Source organism: Vidua macroura, chromosome Z (assembly GCF_024509145.1).
Source record: "Vidua macroura isolate BioBank_ID:100142 chromosome Z, ASM2450914v1, whole genome shotgun sequence".
NCBI classification, from domain to species: domain Eukaryota; kingdom Metazoa; phylum Chordata; class Aves; order Passeriformes; family Viduidae; genus Vidua; species Vidua macroura.
The window spans coordinates 41,928,504-41,949,470 of record NC_071611.1 but is presented as its reverse complement, the minus strand read 5'-3'; the positions used below and the strand labels follow the sequence as shown (position 1 = coordinate 41,949,470).

Genomic DNA, 20,967 nt, shown 5'->3' with positions numbered 1-20,967 from the left:
ATGTACAGGTGGAGAAAAAAGGTGCTTCTGTTGGGAGCCCCACGGAATGCCCTGTCCCCCATGTCTTGGTGCTACAGGCTGCACCCCTGTTTTGATTTCTCAGTCCAGCTTCAGTGATGCTTTTGTGTCCTGTCCCTGTGTGCAATGCACTCTGTGCTTCCTCCTTGTGGGGCTGAGCTATAAAGAGGTGGATGAACCCCCTGTACCTATGTTTAAAAAAGCAGAGGCACAGAAGTTCATGTGTTAAGGTATTGTTACCCCAACTTCAAGCCCAGCTGCTGCTGATCCACCCAAGGGCGTGAGCGTTACATCTGTAAGTGAAAGGCACTGGCCTACAGCAGGCAGAACCCAAGCCAACAGACAGACAGAAAGAGCCTGAGGGGGCTGAATTTTAGAGCTATTAAATTGTTAAATGCAAGGGGAAAAAAAAGTTAATTTAGCATCGCAGTTGTGATTTTACACACCCAAGAGCCTGGAAACTGAGAGCTCTGATTCTCACACAGGGATCGTAACTTGGCACTGCACAGATTGTACAGTATGTAAAATTAGACTGGAGAAATAGTAAATATGCTGCAGGGACCAATACTGTCTTGGCAGAAGGAGGATGGACTGAGTGGGACCCAACAGGACTTTTACACCTCTGACTTCCATAATTCTGTGCTAATAAAAAAACATCGCACAATGCTTGATGCTAATCTGCAGCCCTGAGTGGGGTGAAGCAGGAGCTGGGTTGTTATGTGAGCAAATAGCGGTCGCCCCCAGTGTATTTGAGTGGAACTAGGCTGCTGTTTGAGGGTGGGCATGTGGGCATTGGCAAACAGGGATGGGGAGGTGTGCCCAGGCTGTGCACTGGGGTGCAAAGGCAGGTTGAGGTCAGCAGAGAGTGAGGCGCCCTGATGTCTCTATCCAGCTCTGCCCCCACCTCCCCCTCCCCAAACCTTGGTAAATACAGGCATCTTCACGCTGTTGCGGAACCACAATGAGCTTTTCTTTTGTTTACGACTCTGATTTGGGCACCTAATTCTGAATTATATTGATTTCCCCCTAAATGGCATTGAAAAGCCTGATCTAAGCACTCTTCTGTGGCTTAGAGTTATTTGTCCTGTCTGCATGAAAAAGCAGGACCAAAAAACAAGCCTCTAATTCACCCACGGTGCTAGCATGGGTCATTTGGCAGCAAAGGTTGAAGGTTCAAGTGAGCCCATCTTAGAGGATATTGGTGGGATTTTCCTGCTGTGTGCTGGTTCCCCTTATCTGCCATTCCCTCTGGTGTTCCAACACCTTTCCCTCCGCACCACCCCACATGCTGGGCAGCCTGATTCAGTTGCAGGAAACTGGAGGAGCTGCTGCTTTGCCAAGCAACTGCACTTCCTCAAGATGAATCACCTCAACCTGACTCTGCAAGGAAGCCAAGTGGGCAAGGTCCCATCCAGCCTTGTTTTAGGATGAAAACAGTGTCACAGCTCAGCCAGTTGCAGCAAGGAGAGCACTCGGAGCTGAGACAGACATCCAAGTGATGGTCTTACCAAGACCTTCTAGGAAATAGATCAATGCATGAAATCAGGACCCCTCCTGGGATGCAAAAACAAAGCCTCCTGTGGAAAAAACTAAAAAGCCAAGATCACCAGTCCAAAAGAATCTAGACCTCTCTGCTGTAGAGCTGCTAAGACAGAAAAGCAGAAGTAGCAGCATCTTCTCCTGGTTCCAGCTGTGTCAACACAACGTGATCCAGGATAGAGGTATGCAACCATTGCAGATGGGTGCGCACCAGCATTAGCACCCTGGGGCAGAGCTCATTCCCACCCTGAAGCCATGGGAAAGGACAGCTTCTTTGAGGTCTCCTGCCCATGCATGGCTGAGGAGACTCTCTTAGAGATGCAGGATGGATTTGGTTGCTGTCCTCAGTTTTGCTTGACCCCTGTGACCAGGGTTAAGTTGTGCTTGGGGCACCACATCGCTGTACAGCTCCTACCACTCCCAGTGAGAGCTGGGATTGATGGCATGCAGGAAAACAAGGCTGCCTCTGACAGAGAGCCCTTCTGGCTTGCAGCCAGGAGCATGCCACTGTGGAGCTCTGGGCTGATCTGTTTTGGCAGGTCTAGAGAGCTGATAGAGAAGCTCTGTCCCAGCATGGGTCTGATGAAAAAGCAGCAGTACCAGGACAAGACACAGACATAATAAGGCACAGGGAGGAGTCCCTTTGCCCTGGTGAGATCCCACTCAGACCAGACCAGAGCTGTTGATTCAGCCAGTCTGATGATATGATACAAGGAGAAAAATTACACTTAAGTTACTTGTCTGCTAAGGCAGCATTCCCTATCCTCCTACAGTCTTTGCCAGCCGGGGCTCTTCACTGGCTGGCAGCCCAAAAGACATGGGGAGCTGTTGCATCCCATGGGCTGAGCCAGTGCTGCAGCAAGGACTTGGCCTCGCTTCTGCTACGAGACTGTGTTTCTTCTTCTTCCGGAAGTGGGTCTCTGTTCTGTGGTTTCCTGCTGGGTTTAGCACTGTGTTTTCTCCCCAGGAGGCTACTGATTCTCTGCCACTGCATGGCCTTGCTGGCCCCTGTGCACCAGTAATGCAAGTGACACCATCCTGATGGTGCTGCCATCCTGTCTGCTCCTGTCACCTGGAGCTCAGCCTGGTCAGTGGCATGTCAAGCTCATAGCAGGGCAGGCATCATGCCTCCCCACTGCTGGACCATCAAGTCAAGGAAGGAGTCCATGGGCATTTGTGACAATGGAACATTTGATGGCAAAATTGTCCCTTCATCCTCTGAAGATGTTGCATTAAGGCTCACAGGAGAGGCATCGGCCTTGTGCAGCTGAGCAGCTAGAAGGGGCATGAAGACCCTTGTCACCCCATGATGGACATCCCCAGCTGGGTTTGGGGTGCACCTTCAGAGGGAGGTGAAAGGTAAGTCTGCTCAGAGCTGGAGCAGAACTTCTGCAGGAGCATCAGGGCTTTGCCAACGCCCACAGGAGGATTATTTTGTGGTCACATCCAGGCTGAGGGAAGAGGTTTTCCTCCCCTGGATCCTGCCCTGAGCCAAGCATGTCGGAGGGGTCAAGTCCCTCCTTCACAACATTCCTGAAGTAAACCAAGGTCTGCTTCCAGGCTATCATGGTGTGATTGAGTACAAGTCCTTTAGCACCCATCTGTTATCTCTTAATTAAAGTTTCATTCTAATTATTTTTTCTTGTCAAGAGTAAAGCTGCTGACACGAGGGATTTACCAAAGTAGAGCAAACAAATGTGGTCTCTGCTTTATGCAACTCTTCATTAATGGACAAAATTAACTTGGAGCAGTCCATATCTTTGGCTACATCAATGACACTTAATTATGCTTGTTTCCTTACAAAGATATATCCAGTTTTAAATCCCTTGTGGAAGAAGTGCCTCTTTAAGCATGAAATTTCTTCTCCTTGAAAGAAGATTTCTGCTGGCAAGAAAAGCTGTGCAAAGACCAAGTGGCATCACAGGGAATAGATGTGAGATCAAGAGTGGGGTGTGCTTCGGGAAGCTGGTGTCAGAAAGCCCTCTCCATGGCCAGGGGCTGCTTCATCTCAAGAAGGGCAGACCTCAGGGGCTGTCAGGCTACACAGGGGAGTGGAGCCATTGGCATTCCTTGGACACAGTTGGTGCTGCTCAGGCCAGTGGGCATGGGTCCTGAAGCAAGGGAGAGGCCACAAGATTGTGCCACTACCCTGTCCCGCGACTGGAGAAGGCCAGGAACATCCTCCCGCAGAGGCTGCTCAGGCCACCTCTCTGTCCTCTTGCTCTCTCCATCCTCTCAAGCTCCATGCTCATCTGTGGGCTGATTCATCTCATTTATCATGGGAAGTTGAGGAATGAAAGACCCTTCTGGACTATATGCTTGGAAAGCTCTTGGCATAGCCCTGGCACTGTGTAAATATTGAATGTATCATTTATTCTGTACACAGACAGCTAATTAGCTGCTGAGACAATTATTTGTGGCTGGTTTCTCAGCTGTGGGAGGGACATATGAAGGCCAGTGGGGTGCTGGCCAAAGACATGTATGTAATGCTCTGACCCACTGCAGAAGTGCTCCATGTGCTATCAGAGAAAGTGGGCACCTGGCCTTTCTCACTGTGTTGGTTTCACCATCTGCAAAAGAAGGGCAGAGCCAGAGGCTGTGGAACCTGCAGAGTGCCCTTCCCTTTCCCCAGAATGCTGCAGTGCCTTTCTTTTGCTCATTCTCTGTTTACACAAGCCCTGCAGTGCATATTGTCAGAGTGCTCAGAGGGAATATTTGTCCCAGTCTGCCTGCAAACCGCTGTGACAGCGAGGGTGGTTTTGGCCCTGTGTGTGTCTGCTGGATGTTGTCTTGCCACAGGCCCTGCCTGAAAGACCCCCATTAAAGGGCTGTGGTGAGCACTGCTGCCAGGAATGCAAACCATCCTCTCCACTTCCTCTGCTCGCTGTTCCAGTGACCCCTCAGGCATATGGGCATAGACCCCCAGTGCCACATCTGTAGCTCCACACATGCCAGGGCCCAGCAGCATTCCTGCCATGCCTGGCAGCTGCCCATGCTGGCTGGGTGGGAACCTCAGCTGGAGCGAAGGCACAGGAGTGGAGATGGAAGGTCCCAAGAGGAGTTCTGCTTCTTCCTAGCACAGTGCATGCCAGGGAAGTCCTCACCTTTTTGCAGGATTTCCTTGTGCTATTGACCTTCCAGTTTCGATGTAGGTCAAGATTTCATGAAGGAGGAAAATGAGGATGAGGTTTCTATTTGATTTCCAGCTGGATGTGTTTGGGAAGCATAGAATATATTACCATGGGCCCCATGTCTCAGCTGCTTTGTCTCATTTTCCCTCCACATCTCTCTGTTGGACTGCTGTCTGATGTCCTGTTGGTCCCTCTTGAAGTTGCAGGACCTATCAAGCTGCCACTCATCACTGATAGTGCAGCAAAGTAGCTCACAGCTCATTTCACCAAGCTGCCTCAGGTTTGTTAGTAGAAGCTCTATATGTTTATTCCCATCTTCCCGCCACTGCAATTTTGGAGAGCTGTGGGTAAAGCTGTAATTTCTCCCATTATGCATCACCATGGCTCCTTGCTAGATCTGGGACTTCATGTGATAAGGTGTGCTGTGCCTGTCAGGTGTGCTGTGCCAGGCAGAGGATGTAGCCCTTAGTGGGCTTCTGTCATGGTTTGACACTGGCACAATGCCAGCACCCCCATGAAAATGCATCCTCCCCAAATAAATGCTGTGAGATGTTATCAGGAACAGAGCAGAGCAGGCCCAAGCTTAATGACAAAGGGAAAAACTTTATTAAACTACTACTAATACAGAAAACACATAAACTAAATCCAGGATGAAGACCTTTTAAAACACCCCTCCTCCTCCCAATTTCCAAAAACACCCACCATGATACATCACCCGGGATTCCTGATCAAATTACCACCCTTCAGATAATCAATACTCAAACTATCAAGGGAGAGAGAAGTCTCTCTTGTGCCACAGACCCCCCAGGAAACACAGTTGCCACCCTGTGTTTCCCTGTCACACATGGCAACCGCCCGGAAAAAATCTGCCAGTGTGACACTCTCCATTCCATGTCACAGTGCTCTCACCACCGTGCATGGACAGACTGCTCATAGGGCTCCTTTAAGGATGCTTTGCCATGGACCCAAAGATACAACAGTTCAGCTTCTCATCCTGGGACTACAGTCCCCCCCATTTTCCCCTGGGGCCGAGGGTCCAAGAACAGGAATCATCTTCTTCCCGAAGACAGAGGGTATCACCATTCCCTCCTCAGCTTTCTTCGGTTCTTGCCATTCCTGTGCTGTTTGAAGCTGAAACAGGTCTCCTTGGGTCACCACTGCATCCCCCTGAAATGCAGTCTCTATTGCAGGAGATTTTGGTTCAGTCCATGGCTAACAAGAAAAGTCCAGCCAAAAGCTACTCATCATCTCCTCCCACCTAAATATTTCTTCTTCTACCATCTCAGGTCCCGGACTGTCTCTCTTCCACTACAAATCAAGGAGGAGTAATATTTTACAAAGCCCTCATTTCCTGGAAAGGGTTAAAAGTTCAGACTCCCTGGACGGCTGATATCTCGGTCTGGCGTTCCGTCTCCCACACTGGGCACCATCCCCCCCCCTTTCTCCTTCTCCTCTGCCGGCAAATTTCCAGGTGCCGCGAGGCTCTCTGTCACCTTCCCTCTGTGGGGGGGGAACAAAGGCATCTCCGCTTCTCTCCACCCTTCCATCCACAGGAGCTGGCTCGATTCCAGACCCTCAGCCCCTCGGCCTACCTGGACAAGGCCGCGTGGCTTCCCCTCCCCCACCCAGCCCGAGGCCGGGCAGGGGAGAGTCTGCACTCTCTGACGACCGGAACCAAAAGAGACAGTTCTCCTGGGAGTTCTTGCTTTTAACCCCCTGTGTTCTCAGAGGTGTGTCCATACTTTCAGTGGTCACTCCAGGTGCCAATATCCAAACCTGACCACTGATTGGTTTGACTCAGCTTCCTGGAAAAATTCACTTCCATGTCAAACCACGACAGCTTCGATGCTGAGAGGCATGTTGCTGGTTGGGGTGCAGCCCCTCTGTGATGATATCACAGCCTTGTGATGTCACTTGACCCAGAAGGCAGCATGCTTTGGAGAAGAAGGGTGGTGTAGGGTCAGGGCAGGGCAGCATCTTGAAGTGTCAGTTCTAGCCAAAGATCACATCCATGTTGCTGGGAAGGAATCTTTGGAAGTGTCTAGTCCAGTGCCCCACTTGGAAGAGCTCTGTCCTCAGCAGAAGACCAGATCTGACATGGCTTTGTCAACAGAACCCTGACAAACTCCATAGATGAGGATCCCCCCTCTCTGTGGGTACCTGTGCCAGTGCTGTGTTACCCTCCAGGAGAATAAATTATCCTCCATATCCAGCTCAAATCTTCCACCAGGACACTCATGTCACTAGCTGATACCCATCCAAAAGGGCTGGCCCTGCAGGACAGGCACCATCGTGATCATTGATCCCATGATCCCAGTGACACAGTGACCAGGAGTGTGGACAAACTTCCCTTCCCTCCCTGTTCAAGGGAGCTGCGGAGCTCTGGGTTCATTCCTAGCCTGCAGGAAGTGGAGGGTCCCAGTAGAGCTCTGGTCACCCTGCTCATCCCATCCTACAGCAGAGCTGCTGTTCTCAGTGGAAGACAGGCTTCTCCAGCATTCCAAGAGAGCTGTCCCCATGGTGTCCCTTCCCAAAAGGGCTGCCACACATCTGCGCATCACTGTGGTTGGGTGGGACTCCCACACCTGGCATGGGACAAGGGAGGACATGAGGACTTGTCTCTGCTCCAGTAAGATCCTCAGCAAACCCTGCTGGAAGAAATGCCTCCTCTGAAGCTGTGCTTCAGGTTTCTCCTTCATCAGGAACTTTAAATCTTTGCCTTTGAAAGGAGCATTGCTTTCAAAGACCTGTGTACCAGGAATGGCTCCCTCAGCCCTTCTGGATGAATGCCAGTGTGTTTGTACTGTGTTTAAGGAAATAACTCAAGGTGACTTTTTTCCTTCCCAACTTAGTCCTGCAGCCACTAGCTACGGACAAGCTTTCAGCCACAGTCCTGAGAGGCAGAGCTGAGCATCCCAGAGCTTTCCCCCCATCTCAATCCTTCTCTGGAAATAGGCACCAGGCAGGCAGGAGCCAGGCAAGGGTGACAGGTCTGTGGATCCATCACTGCACTCAGCCTTTCTCCATGCAAGGCTGGTGGGTGGTGCAGTGGTGGGTACCAGAACTCCAGTGTCTCTGATAAGGAGAATTCCAAGTATAAGGACAAGATAGTCAACGGTCACATGAGCCAACAGGAAATGGAAAGACAAAACCTCTTTACCTTATGCAATAGAAGAAATTAGAGAACTTGAGTAAGATGCTTGAATTCTTACTGAAACTCTGATATCTGTATTTTTCTATCCACACATGTACCTAGTCATCTGTCTGTCCATCTATTCACCATCCAACCATCCAAACACATCCAGAGCCATTCAAGTAGCCAACTATCCACCCAACACCACTCACATTCACTGTCCTTCCATGCCTCCTTTCCTCCATTCCATCTGTGCCCATCCAGCCTGTTGTCCATCTGTCTGTGGATACACACATTCATCCATACACTGTCTTCTTCCACTTCTGCCTATCTGTCTGTGAATCTGGTCCTGTTCCAGCTACCCCTCCTCACACAGATGCTTCATCTTAGATGTTCTTCCCTCTTTCTACCTGTCAGTACATTCTCCCAGCTTTTTTTTAGACCCTTGAAATACATTTTTCTGGTCAGCACAGTTTCCCAAAGGTCTCCATCCTTGGCTAGTGTCAGAAATAGTCCTGAGGCATCCCACCAGCAACTTACTCACAACAAACCAGTTTTACCTTGCCCTTAGCACCCCTTTCCCAGCAGGGATAACATCCTCAAAGTTGCTCTATTCCTGTCAGAAGCAGGTGTCCTGACAGACCATCTGCAGGATGGCTGAGACCTGCTAGGCACACCTCCAGAGCCAGCTTTGCAGGTGGGATCAGGATGTGGGCTTAGGCACAAGGAAGGGCTGGATCATATACATGTTGTCTCACCTATCAGTGGGACCCAGGAGCTGATGTATGGAGAGGGAGAAAACAGAGGAGAAGCCTTGGAGGTGCTTCTTCCATCTGTCTCCACCATCAGCTGCTTGCAATCTCCCAAGGCTCACTGGGCAGCTCAGTATTTGAGGTCATCTTCTCCAACTGAATTCAGTTATTAATTCATTTACTCACTGTTCCCCTCTCCAATGTTGATATCAACAGCATCTGATAGATACAGATTTCTGTAATTTAATCACAATTTGTTAAAAAAAAAAAAAAAGGGCCACTTTCTACTGCTTGTTTTGCTCCCCCTTATTTTATTAGGAGAAAGAGCAAGCAGTCCTTCTCTATTTGTCCTCTTCATGTCACTCAGCATTGCTAAGGTCTCTGTCACATCTTTGCTTGACTGTCTCCTTTTATGGATAAAGGGTTTGAGTCTACTAAACTATCTTCACATGGGATCTGTTTCCAGCCTTAGCTATTCTTGTTTCTTTCCTTTGCCCTGCTTCCACTGATGCTGTGCTCATAACAGCACGGGGATAGGTTTGTTCATGGCTTCTGAGTTACAGTGCTTTCCATTTTGGGTTTGAGTTCTTGGTCACCACTGAGCTGATCTTTTAAGGGAAGGGAGTGTGATGACTCCAAGGTGGGTTTCCGTGGAGGCTGTGGCACCTTTGAAACCATGGGTGTGTAGGGGAAGGAAGGCTGCATGCATTCCCCTGTGCATTAATCAACACAGGGTTACTACCTGGTGGTCTGTACCATGATGTCCTTCTGCAGCACTTTGGAACCCAGCTGTGCTTTAGCTGCCCTGACAGGTCTGCAGCACTCTGTCTTCTCTCTGCCCTGACCCCTTTTACCTGTGAGTTACGAGGGTGTTGGCAGCATCTGATCCAGCTCGGATGTCCATCAGACTTCAACACTGACTTTAGCTGCTATAAATCCTTGCAAGGACTTTCCCCATGTGTCAGGGCTGCTTAGTTTCCTTGGAAGGCACCTTGTCAAATGTGATTTTGAAGCTCAGGAGAATTTTAAGAACTGAACCACCCTTGTCTGTGCACAAAGGCTTGATGAAGCCTTGAAGGAACCTCATCCTCCTGTCCTGCTTTACCCTGTATCGTGCACACACACTCACATGGTTTTATCCTTGCCACATGCAGCTCAACACAGCCAAGTGTAGTAACACGGGAAATATTCAGTTGCTAAGGATCATTAATGAATGTCAGCTCCAGCTCCTGTCCAGAAACCTAATAAAATTCAATTAGGCAGCTGGTGCCCAATGAGCTGTGTTGCCCCACTAGTGAGCTGCTACATCAAACAGCTCTGCAAGCATCATGTTATTGTAGAAAGAAGAGAAAACCCAGACAGGGAGACAAACAGCACTGCATGCACCAAGTAGCTGTACCTTTCCACAGCACAGCACAGTTGGATTGCAATCCTCCTGCCTGGTGTACTGGATAGGGAATTGCAAGGAGAATTACCTGCTTCCCATTTGCACTAGTAAGTACAGGGAGTTTGCTGGTGACAAGTCCTGGGGCTGTGTCATCTCTCTGCTGGGAGTTTCTGATACATGCGTTTGGTTTGTGTACTGCAACAAGTCACCTAAACACACGACTGGCAATGTCTTTGTGTCGGGCCGTGCTGTGGAGTGTTCAGCTGATGAGCCATATGTGCAGCCCTGACATGTGTTCACCATAGCAAAGGTGAGAGGAAGCCATCCTTTGGGTGGAGGTGGTCCATGATCCTCTGGTATTTGTCAACTGGTCCACTCTAGTCTAAAATAAATCACGGCTGGAGACGGGAGCAGAACTTGGGCTTCCCTGGCCACCAGCAGTCCACACCGCAGTCCTTCTCTTTACTTCCCAGATGGGAAGGTAAGATCCCTTTTCCAAGCAACTGTGCTGAGGGGCTCTGAGCTCACCTGTTTTTCCCCTTTTCCTTCCCACAGACAGTCACACCCAGTACGAGCGGGTAGGTGCAGACGTGACCATGAAGTGTGGCTCCATGGATTGGGATGCAGCCGTGACCTGGACAGCCAATGGCACTGACATTGATGAGTCCCACCTGAACGGGTCCTACCTGATCCTGAAGAATGTTGACCTGTCACAGAGCGGCCAATACTCCTGCTACGAGGGCTCCTCCTGGCACCTCAAATACCAGACCAACCTGAGGGTGGGAAGTGAGTACCCCAGCATATCACATTGAGGGGGACAGTCTCTGCTCCCATACTGACTCCCCACAGCCCCCCTCCTGCCATGCCAGCCCCTCTACTTTCCATACATAGGGTTGTTCACTGCACACTGCCATATGAGATCCTCGTGACATACTAATCCAAGCTGGAATCAGTCACACTGCCCCAGGAATCAAAGCCAGTAGATTAAATGACGCCTCAGGAATAATTTGAGAAGGGATGTAACTAGCCCTGTGCCACAGCAACCATCTCTGTAGGTGGAAAAAGCTATCAGAGAGGATTGCAGCCAGCAAGGAGAAACCCTGACTGGGATTACTGCAGTGTGGCTGTTTCAGAGGAGCAGCCAAAAGGTGTTGCAGGATCCTGGGTGCATAGCTGTGCTGGAGGACAGCTGCTCATTCCCCAGCATTTTGTATTATCTCCAGCACGAGATGCGCTGATTCCCAGGCCTCGGCAGGGGAGATAAGAGTTGTGCTGTATTTCACATGATGCTGAGAGCTGATAGCAGCTGTGTGTTTTGAGGGCTGCTGTGTTGGTACAGCTGATAGCAACTGTGTGTTTTGCAGCACGGTGTGTGCAACTGGCAGCCGTGGGTGTCTGGGAGCACCAGCTGGCATATTTGGCTGTGGGATAGTAACTGTGATGCACCAGCTGGGAACCTTGCCATCCAGGGATGTGTCATGTAGGTGGCTGTATGTTCCCAGGTTTGGAAGACACAACGGAGTCTTTCTCTACTCTTTATCTCACCTTCTGCACCTGGTATCAGAGCCAGGGTGGTGTTTCGATCCTAGGCCATGCTTCAGGGACAGAGGGTCACAGGAGTGTCTGTGTAAGCCCTGATAATAAAGCATGAGGGGTTCGCTGCACCTAGAGATTCGAGTTTTAGAGATGCTCTACATTGTCCAACTTATTTAAGGTCATGCAGAATGGATCCTGGTGTCTGGGCCAAGGAGGAGGGATGCTGGAAGGAGCTGGAAGGTGATGTGAGAAACAGATAAGGGGAAGCAGTCAGCAGTCAGGGCAGGGTTTACACTAGTGAGCAGGTGTGGGGTTTGGGATCATGGCAGATGAAAAGGCCACTGCCCTGCCTAACAAATGAGTCAGGGGCTTTTTAACTGCTTTGTGGTCAGGAAGTGTTCACAGCTAGTTCAGAGCCAGAAGAGGCAGGAGCTGGGTCCAGTGCAGGCAGCAACACAAGGAGGTTGTGCAGTTCCTCTGCTTGGGCATGTGCTCACCAGATCCCCTCTAGGGAGAAGTCCCAGGCTGTGCCAGTGCACAGAGAGCTGCAGGCCCGGCCTGCAGGAAACAAGGGGAGTGGGGAGACTTCCACAGCCTCCAACCACCTCCTCTGCAGCTGTGGCATCGCTGTGATTTTGCAATGGCTCTTCCATCTGCTAAGCACCTTGCTAATAGTAATCACTGTCAATCCACTCAGGGACCCGTGGGAATTGCTCAGCGTTAGAGCCCAAATCCTGCTGTTCCCTATTACTGTGTGTTCCCATTTGCTGAAGAGTCACAGCCCCCTGAGCACTGGGCAGCCGAAAAGCCCAGCTGGACACTGCTGGGGCCACCAGCCCCCAGAGAGAGGGTGACAAATAAATAAACAAGTGTCTGGCATTGTTAGCACAATTAACTGTGCAAGGAACTAATCAGGTGAGACGCTTTTAGTGGTAATTAATTTAACTGTCTGGATTTTAATTTAATGTTCTCTGCGAGGTTTCTCTTCCCAACTCTGCACCCCCAGCCCCTGCCTCCCCCACCCCACCCTAAGTGTCCTGGCTCTGCTGGAAATGATTGATTCCCTGGAGGTGTGAGGATTCATGCAAACAACTGGATTTGGGAGCATCCCGGCAGGGAACAGAGATGGGCTTGGGCATGTAGATGGAGATAGGTGACTTGTGGGAGGTTTGCAGCATGGCCCTGTAGTAGCATTGCTGCTGCAGCTGAGTGCGTTGGGAGCCCAGACCTGGGATTTGAGGGATCTTGGACTCATTTTGTTTCAATTGCATGGGAAATTAAATGAAAACAGGCCTGTGCCTGCATTTTTCTCTTTTGCTGGGACAACAAGAAAGATGACTGCAGCGAGAGTGAGGGGCTGGGGCTGCACGTGGAGAAGTGCTAGGGATCTCATTAAATAAATGATGGTACCTGCAATATGCTCCCCAGGCAAGGCAGGGGTGCTCCTGAGCATACAACACCACAGGAGGGATGTGTAGAGGGAGCAGAGAAGGGTTGAGGACCATGAAAGGGTATCAATTAGCAAAGCAAACTCTGTCGTGGGGGTCAGCGAGCACAGGGATAAAGGGAGACCTGCCAGGAGTCAAGCTGAGCGAAACCTTGCAGAGGAAATGAAAAGGGGGGTTAGCCATATAAATACAGAGCAAACGAGGAGAGAAGAGTAGAGTTGGTTCTGCAGACAGGTTTCAGGGGAGATTAAAAGTAAGCTCGGTAGAGCCCGATACCAAATGAACCCCACTGGGTCTGAGCAGCGATGCTGAGAGCAGGGGCAGCACCGGCTAAGGGAGAGGAGGGAGTGTAAAACCTGGAGGTTATTCTCTGTTCCGGAGTCACCTTCAAAGACCACAATGCACTGAAGGCCTGGGGAGCACCTCATCCCCATGTGAGGACATCTGTTCATTAGCAAGGCTCATTAGCAGCTGAGAGGCCAGTGGTGGTACCCAGTGCAACGTGTCTCCTGTGCCTGAGCAAAGGAAAAGTCCTCATCAGACAGTCTGACCCCACAGCACAGTGGGGGCCGCATGGTGCACTTGGAAGAAGGAGCAATTAAAGACATGGAGACAAATGGAAAATGGGAAAAAAATACAAGGGGGGCTTGCCAGGGATATATCATAGCAGATTAACCTGATAGCTCTCTTTGATAAGGAAACTGGTTTTCTAAGCCCAGAAATGTGGTCAGTGTAATTTGTCTTGACTTCAGTGAAGTATTTGCTATGGTGCCACATGGGAAATTATGAGTTAAACCAGAGAAAATGTGGATTAGTATGAGAATTGGAACACAGCTTAGGAAATAGCTACAGGGGATTAGATTGTTCTGAAAGGGGGAGCTCCTGGAAGGGATGGGGAAACTTTGGCACCATGCTGCATTTGGACCACTCTCTGTGGTGTTATCTGTAATAGCTCTGGCCCACATCGACCAGGGGGCTTTGGTTGGCTATGCCAGTGGCTAAGGAGGGACAAAAGAATATCTGGGGTGGGGATTTCATGCTGAAGGGACCAGCATGCTACATAATAGTGCAGGCACAAATGTGTGGAGGTGATTTATTGATGTGCTTCAGCAGTGGGGAGGGAAGGCACAGGTAGCTCATCTGGTCCCTGAGATGGGTTTGACACCCAAGTTCACATCATGGGGGATGTGTCTGGGAGCGCAGCAGCACCCTGCAGGGGCTGGGGGTAGCTGGGCTGTCTCTGTCTCACTCATTGCAGAAATGGGAGCACCGGTGCACATATAGTGGAACCGTGTGCATTCAGGGATGGCGAGGAGGGATCCCCAGGCTTGTCTGTTGCTAAAGGTACCAAGTCAGCCACCTACAAGGCATGCATCCTCCTCAGCACAAACTGGCCTGGGGGAAGCTGGCACTTCTCCAGGAGGAAACCTCTTCCAGGGCACTTTGAGCAGTGACTTGCTGGTCTGTCCCTTTCTTCAGACAGCTGAGCTTGAAGTGAAGCACAGGAGAACAACCAGGTGTTTATCTTCAGTGATCACCTGCCTTACAGCCTGACCACAGCAGATGCCCATGTGTGGCCAGAAGCAGGAGATGGGTCCAGGTCTTTTTACACACCAGGCATCCCTGGCCTGAGCCCAGGGCTGAGCACCAGGAGCAGGGCAGGAGGGAGCATAAGGCTCTGGGTAACAGGAGTGTGGTGCCAGGCTCCTGGCTGCCCCAACAAGCCACAGCTCTGCATTTGGAAACGCGCAGCCGGAGGGCCTGGGGGTGGATATAACAAAGACATTGGGAAATAATGCACTCTTGGGGTTTGGAACACGGTGCTGTGCGTTACAGAATGTTATAAAAATACTGCTAATGGGCCAGAGAGGAGTGGAAACGCGTGTCGGAAAGGCTGCCAGAAGCCGGAGAGTGCACATGAGAGCGGAGAGGCCTTGTGTGCAAAGAAGGGAGGGCAGGAGGGAGGCAGCCAGGGCAGGCACCCTCCTTCTGCTCCCATCCCTCCATCCCTTTCTAAGCTCCTTATCGCCATCCCGACCCAGCACCTCTTTCCCTTTGCCCTTCTGTCCTGCTTTGGGGATGCCCAAGCCCTGGTGGACATGCATCTGACCCTCATAATTCGGCCTGCTGCTCAAAAATGCTGCTGCCTGATGGGATGGAGTGCAAGTGTGGGAGAGGAAATGCAGCAGAATCCTCTCCAGCAGCAGGGGCATGGATCTGGATGCAGGCAGTGGAGTTGTCTTCCATGTTGCAGTGGTGGCCTGGGGTCTTGTAGCCTAGTGCCAGCCCCAGCACTGTCCCATGGGCATTGCTGCCTCCCAGGCTATGGATGTGGGAAAGGGACTGGAGAGTACAAGCAGTCCCAGGCTGGTCTGCTTCCTCCATGTCTGTCACTGCAGTGGCTGGCGAGAGAAAGAGGAAAAAACATGCGGTTTGACGGAAAATGACATGGAAACAAACAGCCAAATTAACAGAAAAACAAATAAAGCAAAACCAGAGAGAGGGAGGGGGAAAGCGGCAAAGCAACAGGAACCACATGTGAGCAGGGAAGCCAGGAGAGCCTGAGTGTTCTCTGGACTGATTAGCAAGCAATCAAACATCGGCCACTAATAAATAATCAGAACCTCCCTTTTCTCTGCCTTAGAAGTCTTTTTCCTCCCAGCTGGGCTCCAGCTGCAACCACAGGGTTGTACTGCAAGTTTGCATCTATTTTTTGTTTTTATTTTTAAAACACTTTTTCTATTTCACCTATCTAAAACAAAGAAGCAAAACAAGATGTTAATGACCTCTCAATGTAAGGCATGCATCTCTGCCTCCACCAGGGCAGGCATGAGTACCCCATGATGGGCACTGGCTAAACAGTGCAGGAAGGCAGTCCCAGGGACTGGTGTGTCCCTGTCTGTTTCCATGGCTTGGTTGGGTGGAAAAAAACTGCAGGAGGGCACGGACGACATGCCAGGTTGGGAGAACAGAAGTTTGGTTGACTCTGGCAGCCAGTGGTGAAAATGTGGCACTCGGACCAGGGTGCCTCTGGTCAGGCTGGTGCTCCTGGCTGGATGCTGCTGGAGAAGCACAGGCCAGCGTGTGCAGATAGTTCCTTGCTCTTGTCCAATGATCTCTGATGCAGAGCTTTTTTTTCTAAATTATTTTTTTAAAGCCTTTTTGATGGATTTTTTTCCCCTCTGAACTCTTCCAATCCTTTCCTGTGGTGATGTAAACTTAGGCTATTTCAGGAGCAACAAGTTAAACATGACTGCAGCCATTCCCTGGCACCAGGGCCAGCTGGCAGGGAACAGCACCCACCCCTTTGATTCATCCCTCTCTCCCTCCCAGTGTGCTCCTGCCCCTTGGGGATAGTCCCAGACAAGGGCAACCCCAAGGCCATGCCCAGGCAGTGCTTGAGGTCAAGACTACATTAGCATGGACCAAACCTACGGCAAGGGTGGAGCTAATAAATTTAAATGACCATTGATATTCCAGAATCAGGAGATGCACCCCAGAGCTGTTGGGTTCATTTTTTCCCCCATGTGCCTACAGCACTGGGGGGCTGGGTGGGTGCAGTGGTCCTGGGGTGATTCACAGCCAGACATCATCCTCCCGATTCCTGAGAGCCACAGAAAAGGAGCATCAACAAGCTTGCAGGTATGCTTTGTTCTTTGAAATTCGGCTTTATTTCACAAGGCATGCAGGCTCTCCAACCACTGCCTTCCCACATTGTGCTGTTTGTGCATGGCTGGGAAAATTCAATGGATGAACTGTGCTGCTGCCTGCGACCAGATTTCGGGCCTTGGCCCAGCTGAGAGCTGAAAAGGCATACTGGGTATCAGTATGCAAATTACTATCCCAGCTCTTTAAGCAGAAAGCCAAGAAAAACCCACCCAAAAACCCCACCACGCTCCCAGATACAATTAGTCCTAATTGAATTAGAAGCCGGACTAGAAAAACAAACACGTTTGCAGGCAGCAGGCGACCTTTCCACCCCGTTCAGTGGGCTGCAGGCTGCATGACACAGCCGGAAGGGCTGAATGAAGCTGTGCCCCGTGGCCCATGTGTGCACACACTCATACACTCACACCCGCACCCCACTGCTCCTCTCCTCCTTCTCCTCGCTGGGCTGGGCAGCCAGCCCAGCTGCAGCATAGCAGAGTGATGCTTCCTTGGCTCACTATGTAAAACATGATAATCTGGGGCAGCTGGTGTCAGAAACAATAAAAATATCCCCTCTCCTATCCTTACGGCTCCCCTCTTCCCGCAGGGGTGTTGGGGACCCCCAACAAGGAGCAAGGAGCACGTGGTGGTGCGGCCAGCAGAGCCTCATGGGGCATTTATGTGTAGCCACGGCTCGGGACAACAGCATCAGCAGCTCTGCCCTGACCTTGCCAATGCTACTTGTGGGAGGAGCATGCCCAGGAGGTGGCCAGTGCATGCAGTATCCCATTCCTATGTCCTGTCACCGCTGGTACCTGAAGGGATGTCGCCCCACACTTGACCCCAGGGACTGATGAGCTCATGGAGAGCTCCTGGTGGAATCATGGTAGGAGCATCATGTGGCACAAGGGCACTGAGAAGGGCAGAGTTCCAGAGTTGCCAGCGACGAGCCAGAGCCAGGGATCGCATGTCTATGAGAGAGGCTGCTTAAGATGCAAGAACCCTCTCAGGGAATGTGGATTCCTGAGCTTTGGACCTCCACGTGAAATGAGCCCAGAGGCTCCCTGTGCATCCTGTCCTGCAGCTGGACTGGGAATAAGATCATGGGACAGGATCAAGAGGGAACCTGGCTCCAGCTGCTGGGCTGGAGGAGAAATGGAAAAAGAATTTTGGGGCTTGGCAGCTTCCTGGAAAACCCTCCCCATCCTTGCCTAGCACAGATACCAAATGCTGCATGCAGTACCAACATCCCATGTCCTGGGTGGATGGCAGCACAGCCTCTTCCTGCTCTCCTGAGATTTGTTTATCCTGCCCAACATGACAAAACCAGCTCTGTAATTAAAGAATCCCAAGTCCAGTCTAAACAGCTTCCCACAGCCCTTGTTCTGCAGTGCCAGGAGTTAGGGATGCCTAGGGTTGAGAAGACAAACCCTCCTCCTTGGCTAGGGGATGGTGGCCATGGGTGGTGACTGTGACTGCTCTGGGGACTTGGAGGGAACAGATATTGGTTCTCTATTCGCACTGGCCTCTGCTCCAGAGGAAGGATTTTATCTGAGCTACTCCTAAGTGCCCCTTGTCAAAATATTTGGTGCAAGCTTCCTGCTGCCCACCAGCAATGTGTCCCCAGCTTCCAGGGTCCTGGGAGGGGAGGAACAGGCTGGGATACAGCCATCTCCTGTCACTGCAGCTATGGGACAAGGAGCAAAGGAGTTGGTGCTCCACATGCGAATGCTGCTTTCCTTTCTCCACCACAGCTCCAAAGGGCTGTGGTTTGCTTCGCAGAAGGTGCTGAAAGAAGAAACCCCACCAATGTCACCAGCAGAGGGTATAACTCTTGCCTGTCACTGCCCACATGTGCCTATGTTTGCAGGTACTCAGGCCAGGTAGTGTCTCCAGGAATGGGAAGACCCCACAGTGGAGATCCTCAGTGTCCACATCCCTCCTGTCTGAAGGAGAGGAGATGGCAGGCAGCAGCAAATTCTCATCTTTTACCAGTATGCAAAGCTCTTCCATCTCTCTCTGAAACTTCTGGTAGTGACTGGGAACAACAGTGGGGCCCAGTCATGCAGTGAGGTGCCAGCCAAGAGCTCAGCAGGGTTAGGGCAAGGTCCAGGGTACTTCAGCATGAAAGACATTGTCATTAGCTGTGGTTTTCCGAGGCACTGCGTCTGCTGTAAATAATTTAGCAGACTAAATGTGTGCTAACAGCAGGTCAGGACAGGGAGCAGAGGAGAAGGAGCAGAGCTTTGGGCCTGGACAGCAAGGAAGGGCACCAGGATAAAGTGAGATTATTTTCCTCCTGTTAGCAGGACACGATGGTGTCTCCCCCCTGGAAAAGGAGTCAGAGGGTTCCCATGCCCGATGGATCCCTTTCCTCTCCAGTCCCTTCCTGAGCTGTCAACATCAGTACCAGAGGCAACTGCAGGACAATTTCCAGTTGCTCTTGCTGCAAGCACTTTAATGCTGTTTAAACAATTACGCAGTTGATAAATTTTGACAAGAGATAGAAATAGCCTGGGAGAGCCATGCAGTAGAAATGCTCTAAACAGATGTCCCTTTTCTCCCCCTCCTGTGTTCCCTGGGGGTCTTTATCGTTTGCTGCCAACTGAACAAGGCAGCATTCGCATGAGTTAGGATGGTGGGGAGGGGGAGCAACATGCCTTATTAAAATGGTTTATGATACTATCCCTAGGGTGACGGCTGCTTATTTTCTCTTCAGGATGGTCTTCTTAGCACTGACAGGAGCCATACAGAGCCTGCTGAGCACGGGTAATATCAGGCTGTGTGCCCCTCTCTCCACCAGCTCACAGGTACCAGCCTGGGCAACCTGGCTGCTGATGATGCTGGGGAGGGAGAGGGTTGTTTGCCAAAAGCAAGTGAGCAATGACTAGCTGATGTGCCAAGAAGCATGGGGAAATCTGGTCTCGCTCTGGGGTCCTGAAGGGCAGAGCCCAGCAGTGTGTGCACAGAACCTTGTGTCAGCAGGGACCAGCAGTGGCTCTCCAGTGCTGCAGTTTGCCCCAAGTGGCAGATGTGGAGGACAGAGGGATCACAAAACCATGACTGGACCAGAGTAGGGTTCACAGGGAAACTTAGTGTCCTGTGTGGCGGAGTTTGGATGTGTAGGATGAGGAGGTGAATCCTCTGGAGGTTCAGCTCTGGAGTACAGGAGATCACTCAATGCGTACATGCCAGGAAACCATGAGGAGGTTTGGAGCTGTAGCTCAGACCTTGGTGCTGCATTTTTGCTCATGTTGGTCTGTCTTGTCTTGAGCATTCCCAACCCTTGGTGTTTTTCCTCTCCACAGCTGGACAGCATGAGTAGCTTTGTACTGAGCACAGCCCAACTCTGCACGTTCCATGAGGAGCAGCCCTGCATGGCATGGCTTGTCACATGTCATGGATGTATCCTGTCCTCTTGGTCAGGGAAGAAAGCAGAGGGTTAAAAGCAGCCCTCTGCCTTTTGGCTGCTTTCTGGATGCCGTGTGGCCTGTGTTGGTCTGAGCCAGTGCCTGCTTCCAGCAGGCTGGAGCCAGGGATCTGTGAAATATTTTGTTTGTATGGTGGATGAGCTAGAACTTGCCATCTTTTGATGTCTTTGCAGTTGATGGGGTGCCATTCACTTTTTTGGGGAAATAGTTTCTCAGCCCTCCAGTACAGAGTTCATCCCTGCTCTCTCCATATGGACTCAAGCTGCTTCCCCTTCCCTCTGTGCCTGACTTCCCTGAACTGCCAGCCAGGGGTGCAGCTGCCCTCTGAAAAGGCTCTTTGGCCTCAGCAGCCTCTTCCTCCTCTTCCTCTCTTGCCCTCACAGAAACCCAGGGACATGGACTCCAGTGCTGCACTGGGGACACAGGGCAGCCTGTGCCACCTCTCATTCCTCCCCCAGCTTGGTGGTAAAAAGAGATGTCAGAGTCTAAATGAAAAGACAGAAATTAAGGGGAAATTAAGACACAGACTGGGGAGGAATTTTCTGAAGCCACAGAATTGGACTTAAAAACCTGTGTGATGATTCTGTGCCACCCTCACCCTCAAAGGCTTCCTAAATGGGGTGTGTTGGTTTGGACATCCCTAATGCCAAGACTCCTACCCACTGCAGCCCACCCCAGGGATCTCTGATCACACAGATCTGCATGTTTCTGCATTACAGCATGGAGTGGGACAGCTGGTCTGGACGTGTCATGGGCAACCTCCCCTTTCTGCCACAGTCTTCATCATCCAGCCCTTCTTCCCATTCCTCCTCCCTTTCCTGGCCAGCATGTGGGTTTGCTTCTCTTTCTTCTGCTCACAGAGTCATGAATTCTAGGGAGAGGGGAATTCCCCTATCTCCAGCTGACCTGAAGCATTGGACTAAGGTGGCCAGATAAGGTCCAAA

The 20,967-nt window shown here is 51.0% G+C and overlaps 1 protein-coding gene across 1 annotated transcript in view; it reads left to right on the top strand.

Moving 5' to 3' along the window:
• The window catches only part of CNTFR (ciliary neurotrophic factor receptor), a 221,829-nt gene that overhangs the window by 136,113 nt on the left and 64,749 nt on the right, over window positions 1-20,967 (top strand). Inside the window, 1 exon segment of the mRNA XM_054003911.1 lies at window positions 10,516-10,746. Within this exon segment, the coding sequence (XP_053859886.1) occupies window positions 10,516-10,746 (231 nt within the window).